Source organism: Electrophorus electricus, chromosome 8 (genome assembly GCF_041902795.1).
Source record: "Electrophorus electricus isolate QZ-2024a chromosome 8, ASM4190279v1, whole genome shotgun sequence".
Taxonomy (NCBI): Eukaryota; Metazoa; Chordata; class Actinopteri; order Gymnotiformes; family Gymnotidae; genus Electrophorus; species Electrophorus electricus.
The window spans coordinates 25,284,133-25,291,542 of record NC_137504.1 but is presented as its reverse complement, the minus strand read 5'-3'; the positions used below and the strand labels follow the sequence as shown (position 1 = coordinate 25,291,542).

Sequence of the window (7,410 nt, the reverse complement as noted above, 5' to 3'; positions counted from 1 at the left end):
AAAGTGCAGGGAATATAAATCGCACTTGGAGGTGAGTCTGGCCATGCTGCTTCCAGTGGCAAGAGCATTAAATATTAAATAAGTTAAACCTTGTCAGGCAGTGCATGTGGCTGCAGGGTTGGGGTTTTTTTTTCGTTGTTGTTTTTGTTTTGTGAAGGATTTGTTATTGTTGCTGCTGTTTTTGGCCGTTGCCTTCAGGTGTTTAAGATGGAAATGAAGAGCCAAACAAAAATCAGTCCAGTCATGTTCTCTTTACTTGAGGCTGTCAATAGCCTGAGAGACTTGCACGAATACATCATCTGCAGGAGGTTCAGAGTCAATCTGAAGGAGAAAAAAAAACAAAACAAAAAACCACCAAATCACTCCAGGCAGGGGTATTCATGTCCAGACAGTCAATCCACACAATGGCCCAAGACTTTCTAATCTCTTAGTAGTTAATTAATGTTATATAAAACAGGTATTTACATCAGAGTCATTGAGGTCAATGTGGCCAGCTAGTTATTACAACCCCTTACAGTCTTGTACATAGCTGTCATATTAGTTTCAACGTATTTTCGGAATAAATTTACAGTAGTTACCAAAATAGTTTACAGTAGTTACCAAATAGCACACCTTAACACCCAATTTTAGTCCTACAAATGTACAGCTCTGCAGAGTTTAGTTCCAACACATATGGCTCTCATATTTAGATGCCACTTATAGCCTTGGTTAAACTGATTCATGTGTGTAAGGTTAGAACTAATCTCTGCAGTGTGGTTCAGCAGGACCAGCAGGGTAAACCTGCCTTGAAATGAACACCTAACTACTACAGCTGGAGTCTGGGCATCCAGACTGCTAGCTCACCTTCCTGACGATGCCACGGCCTTCGTAGAAGGCGATGACTGGCTCCGTGGCCTTGTAGTACAGGTCCAGGCGCTTCTTGATGGTCTCCTCGTTGTCGTCGGTGCGGCCGCTGGTCTCACCGCGCTTGAGCAGTCTCTTCACCATGGTCTCAGCCTTGGCGTCAATGTAGAGAAGCAGGGCGGGGGCTCCGATCTAAACAACACAGCAGGCGTCAGGGCAACAGCTGTTGCTTTTCTAATGGAATATTGGCTGTATCAATTCACACCCATGTAGAACTGAACATTGTTTGTACGGGGCATTTCTTTGTCCACAGTAGGTATAAGCATACTAATATAGGAATATATGGTATAAACAAGTTCACTGAGAGCCTAACAAAAAGTCATAAAAGTCGGGGCGGTTACCTTAAAGAAGGCTTTACCATAAAGAGGGGTACATCATAAAGGGAGACGTCACGTTAAGAGGGGGGTGTTTTAAATGGGATGCATCATAAAGGGATTAATCTCTAAGATGGGTTCATCATAAAGGGGTACATCATAAAGAGGGGTTCATCTCAAAGAATGTTTCATCATATAAGTTGAGTATAATAAATGGGTATGCATCATATATATGTATATTGAAGATGGGACCAGCAAAGATAAGACTGTGTCAAACTAAAAGATGGAACATATGAGGTAATCCCCCTCAGGTCCAACACACACACACACACACACACCTTCTTCTCAAACTCCTCGCCCTGCTTGACCTCACGGGGGTAACCATCAATGAGGAAGCCCTTCGAGACGTTGACCTTGGCAATCATTGCATCCTTGATCATGTCCAGAACAGTGTCCTGGAAGGAGATATCGCCAACACCCAAGATATCAGCTGACAGTTGTGTTAAAACAGGAAAACCACTGTTAAGATAGCTATATCATCAGAGTATTCAAGGGTATTATTCTTGGTGATCCGTGTAAGGGGACAATGCAGGAAATTCTTTCAATCATCTTGAAGGCCTTGGAGGCACGAAACCAGAGCACAGAGGACATCTCTCACCAAAGGCACCAGCTCGCCCTTCTGCATGATGGCCTGGAGCTGCTTCCCTCTCTTTGAGCCAGAGGCCACTTCGGCACGGAGCAGGTCTCCTGAAGACAGGTGTGTGAAGCCATACTTGGCTACCAACTTCTCACACTGGGTACCTTTACCAGAGCCGGGACCACCTGAAGGGGGACATTATGGACATTATGGTAACGTTAATTGTTACCATAGGATACCTGTAGTATTTGTTCATTGAGGTTTTTGGCTAACAGTATTGCTTTTCCTACAGAGTTCAATTTCAAACAATTACTGGAGTGGGACAAATAGCTTGTAGATCTGACTAGACCATGAATAATGCAAAGTTGGGTTAGATAAGATCACTAACTTTCCACCAAATTTCCATCAGTTCTACCAAAATAGCCAGTGAAAAAGTTACTGCAAATATAGCACGTTAGCTTCTTTAAAACTCACCCACAACAAAGATGATCTTGGCGTCTTTAATCTTATCTGAAAGAGATCAGCAGTTTTTGTTACATTTTTGGTGGGCGGAGTTATGGTTGACAAAAAAAAAAAAAAAACCTGCCTTCTTCATAAAATGTATTGTTAGCTAGCTACGTTTTAGACTTGTTATACCTATCTATCAATGTAGCAAAACCTTTCACACTTTAGAACTCTGGTGCTGTTTTATTGTGACATTTTCTGTCTATATGTGAATTCTGAGTTTACCGTTAGGATTTCTTGAGTGGACCCTTGTTAAACACACACCCATATCCTTGAAGAAATCAGTAGCTGGCTAGCGCACCTTCACTTTGGAACTTTTATTAAATTTCTACGCGCGTGAGACGTTGTTATGGGAACAGTTGCTAACCACCTCCGGATGGCTCAAACTTAGCATACCAATTTATAAGAGCTCGGAACAAAAGCAAGGCGTCTGGAGCAGGCGAGCCGTTCTCTCCCGCTGTTAGCCTTCTCATATTTATTTTTATATTTAAATTTCAGGTCACAAATTTTAATAATACATACCATTGCATTTTAAAAGAATAATTATTTAGTGTGTTTGTAAAGGTTTGATTATGCATATAAATAAATAGTCGAAATATAATTTAGACGAAGTTGTCGAATTAACTAACTAATCAAGTTATCTAATTACTTTAGCTACCTGTAAAAATGATTTAAAAATATTTCTTAGCGTGGTAACGTTATTTCAGGTTTTTATTGTTGTAATATGCTGTTTGACCACATGAGGTCACCAGAGAACATAAAATAGAAATCTGCTGGGTATAATTCTGAATTCATGTTGTTCATTGATGTAAAAACTAAGCGAGAAAATTTTTTAAAAGAGCGATTTCTCACAATACGTTGAGCGATTTCTCACACACATCTCAGTAAATCAATAATGCCAAGTAAATGATCAATTTTCATGCAAGTTGTAATTAAGTGACATGCAGTAATCCAGTGGTAATTTATTATGCCATTCGAATAGAAAATGTGTTGTTACCTGCCATGATGATCTGTTACGTTACGGATTTTCCTGAGAAAACAATAGTTGGAGTCAAAACATTAGGCAATGAATGCGATCGTGGATCCGTGACAGACTGTACCGTTGAAAATAGATTTTACCTCTGACACAGCTTTAAAAAATCTATAATTCTGACGTCTTCCATGTTTTCGTTTGTTTGTATTTGGGGTTTTTTTACATTTTACTTGTGTTTTCTTATGCATTGTACCAAACCGGCCCTTTGCAGTTGACAGTTCTGCCAAATACGAGGCAGCCTAGTTCCACGCCGCGCCACGCCTCCCCACGCGCTTTCCGCTCAGCGAGCACTAGCCGCGGTGCAGGAACCTCACACATTCACACGCAATGCTTAGAAGCGCTGTCTGCAGTCTGAGAAAGAAGCGAAGCCTTTAAAAGCTTCCAAACGCAGCCCCATTGTTTCGCCTCAGAGCTAATGCTTCAAGTTTGGAGCAGAAATACCTGTATTTGATCATCGCGACATTTGAAGGTTCGATGAAAAATATTACAATATTGTTTTATTTATTTTTGTATCGCAGACGCTGACTCTGGTCTGGTTATATGTATTCTGGTTTGAGCACTTAATGAAACAACGAAACCAGTTCATACCAAGAACTAAAGAACCCCCCCCAATAAATAAATAAATAAATTAGTTATTCTCTCTCACAGAACCCCTGGCGTTAGGCGAGACCAGCAAATTCGCACAAAATAAATAATTAGTTAGCCAGTTTGTTAACATTTACCGCATAAATGAAATCCGCTCCAGTCTTCAGAATGTAAAATGTTATGGCTTCCTGTATTTTTTTACCCCTGCTCCTGTTCTTGGCAAAGTTGATGGGTGCGTCAAGATGGCAAGCGTAAACAGATCCCGTCGCTTCTGTCTTACATGAAAGCTTCGTCATGTGACAGGCACGAAGGTGCACTGTTCATATCTTAGAGTTTATGCAAACGTTGAGGTCGAGAGGCGTGACTGCTGACCCAAGAGGTTAAACCAGTTATGAACAATGAGCTAGCAAGCTATAGCATATCAGCACTGGTTATCAAGTAGAAAAGACGTAAGCTCCTGGTCTTTTCACAGCGCAATGAATTTCCTATAACACTTCTATAATAAAGCTTTCGAGAATTTGGAATAGCTGTTAAAGTCGAGGGTTCTGGTGTTGCTGCCAGGGTTCACATATAGTGTGGTTTTGTGTGAGTGTGAGAGAGAGAGAGAGAAACTCATGTGAAGTAACTTTCTGGAAATGCTCTTTCTCTATCTTAGGCACAGTTTAACTCAGTATTAAGAAGTCGTGTGCATGCACATGTATGCATGTGTTTGTAAAAGCTTGGCCACTGGCAAATCCTCTCACTGGAACCTTACCAGGTTCCCTGGCTGCAATTGTGTTTGTACAGTGGCAGCCATTCTTCTAGACTGTATCTGCACTTTTCCATTGTCCATACAACCAAGGCCACTTGTCTTAAGTTAAAGGGTGGGTGTGTATAGAAGAGTGTGTATTGGATTTAGAATAAGCCAGGTTTTTTTACCCTCTATTCTAACCGCACCAATGGGCCTGAAAGGGTTCATGGGGAATTCTTGGATTGTTTCTGTGACAAAAAAGACACCCTCACATGAATAGCTACCCATTCTGCAAAGGGTAAAGTTAGGATTCCTACTGACAACCTGCACTCCGATCACTGTAAATATCTCGATCGGGGGAAATATGCATTTGCAATTCTCACTTCTCCCTCTTCTCATCGCCATGGCAGGTTAATGCGCCTGTGGGGTCATTCTCTGTGCTTCATAAATGTCACCCAAATGCCTGAATCAGCAACACCTGCTTTGGGACATCCCGTCTGGCCAAGTATGGTGGCTCCCCTGTCGGCCTCTTTGGCACAACAGGCAGTCCTGCTATGGGGCCTGGAGCCACCACCCAGCGTGAAGTGTCCAGGGTTGCTAAGCACTTACATACCCGGACAGGAGAAAGTTGGCCAAATTACGGAAGATTTCATGGTCTTTATTCTTTGCTCCAAACACATTTTGCTTATCGATGTGCCAGGAATGTTTCAGCTGTATGATGTGTAATCATTGATCAGCATTTCTGTGAGTTTATGTGTCTTATCAGTACAGATGCACAGAGGTAATCCATATAGTGTTTGTATTTTATTTGAAAGTCTCTGGTCAGATGTCACAGCATTTTTTTTGCTGAAACATGCCGGTCTTGCATGCATGCTCTTCAGCCTGTTGATCTTCAGGACCCTGCAACATGAGCACAGCCACAGCAGAATCTCTAATGTTTTCTATTAAAAGAGCTTCTAAATCTGACTTCAACTCTGTCAGCACTTAATGAGGTCTCTGACCCTGCCTCTTACAGATTCAGTTTCCCACTGCGCCCAGTAGTATTACACAACAGGGGTAAATATTGTCTTAAGACTGCGTATCGTAGGCCGTGCCTCTTGTGAGTCATGGTCAGATGGCATTTGGCGGCAGCCGTGGCACGGCATGGCTGCTGCCGAGCTGATACCAGTTCAGTTCAGACACTGCTCTTCCGCTGCGGAAGCTGAACGGCTCTGCGCTCATAAACGACCGATAGCATTTGGCCACCAGAACATCAATGGAGAATAAACCTGGCAGTGGTCAGTGTGCATGTGAACGCATCCAAAGCCTAGTCCGCAAATGTCAGAGGACTGTGGAAAAGGCGATATCCCTCCCCCCACCCCCCTGGCCTCTGCTGCACCATCAGTCATGTAGTCTGGCTAAAAAAAGCTTCCCTTCTCCTGCAACTATTCTCAGATACCATCGTCACCAGGGGAGTGGAGGGGAGCACCTGCTTCCCACCTCTTCATCCTGCACCGGTGGTAGCAGCCGAGCGTGCAGGATGCCACGTGAACAGCTGTGCATGTGGTGGTAATCTGTTGCCATGGCAATGGTGTCCTCTCCCCCTTCCAAAGAGGCGGTGTGCTCTTTAAGGAAGCGGGAGAGCTCCGTCTGACGTCAGCAGAGGAGAGTGGGCAACACGGAGCCGTGTGTTTTCAGAGCTCAGCTCCGAGCAGCTCATGGACTGCGTTCATGTGCTCACAGCTCAACCGGAGGGGTCTCTGGAGGACCAGTAACACACCCCTAACCCCCAAAGCACGGGTGTGTGAAACGCGAGGAATTACACAAGATGTTTCCATGGCCACAGTGCCCCCGCGCTGTCCACACAGAATGGGTGATAAAAATGTTAGCTGCATCGAATGGGTTCCTGCTCCCTTTCCTATTCATCCCTTCTCGTGCACACTAGTCTTTCATTCAGCACGCATGTCCACGTGACACTGCAAACCAAAGCTGTCACAACAGAGCATGGTGCGTCTGTCTCTGTGTCCCCTGTTCTCACGCACTCTACAGGATGCAGGAGCTTCTCTCAGCCTGCTTCTGTGTGTCTCCCATTCACTTTCTGCCCAGTTATTGACCAACCAAACCAACTGCCCTGCAAGAACTCACATCCTAAAATAGACCTATGGCTTTGAGCCAGCCCCCCCAACTCTTTCATGCTACACTAGATGAGCCCAGTCAAATTTCCAGCCAGAGCTAATGTCATCTGTCCTGGCGTCCCCAGTACTGACCTCTCTGTGTCTCTCAGAGTAGCTGGAACTGTAGCGTCTGGCTGGGAATGGCTGTCCAGTGAATGGCTGTCCTGTCTCCCTGTCCCGGATCCTCTCGGTCTGAGTGACCCTGCTGCACGGCACCCCTCCCTCTCCCCCACATGCCTTTATATAGAGCTCTGATGGCTCAGCCTCTCGCGATGCATGCTGGGAAGCAGGAGGAGGAGGAAGAGGAGGAGAATGGGAGGGGGTGAAGGAATCCGTTACGATTAGTAAAGGCAGAGGAGCTCAGCGGCCGAAGGGAGGGAGGGAGGGAGGGAGAGCGAGAGAGAGAGAGAGAAAAACATGTAAATAAGAGAGTGTGAACATGGCACTGTAATGTGTGCATCCGAGACACAGGCTGAGCTGACAGGAGGAGGAAGCAGAGGAAGTTGTGGAAAGGAAGTGGACAGATGCGAGATATATTAGATTCCAGCCGT

General features: G+C 44.5%; 1 protein-coding gene across 2 annotated transcripts; it reads right to left on the bottom strand.

Annotated features, from left to right (window-relative positions):
- Positions 1 to 236: 236 nt before the first annotated feature.
- On the bottom strand, positions 237 to 7,103 carry ak1 (adenylate kinase 1). Of its 2 annotated transcripts, none has more exons than XM_027026006.3 (7): positions 6,953 to 7,103; positions 3,356 to 3,388; positions 2,329 to 2,364; positions 1,876 to 2,039; positions 1,556 to 1,672; positions 844 to 1,035; positions 237 to 321 (listed from the first exon to the last, which is right to left on the bottom strand). In XM_027026006.3, exons 2-7 carry the CDS (start codon positions 3,360 to 3,362, stop codon positions 253 to 255), a joined length of 585 nt encoding a protein of 194 aa, XP_026881807.2. In that variant the 5' UTR covers positions 3,363 to 3,388; positions 6,953 to 7,103; the 3' UTR covers positions 237 to 252. The 2 variants fall into 2 exon arrangements, with proteins under 2 accessions (XP_026881807.2, XP_026881816.2); XM_027026015.3 differs by lacking the exon at positions 6,953 to 7,103 and adding an exon at positions 4,114 to 4,253.
- Between the last annotated feature and the right edge of the window lie 307 nt (positions 7,104 to 7,410).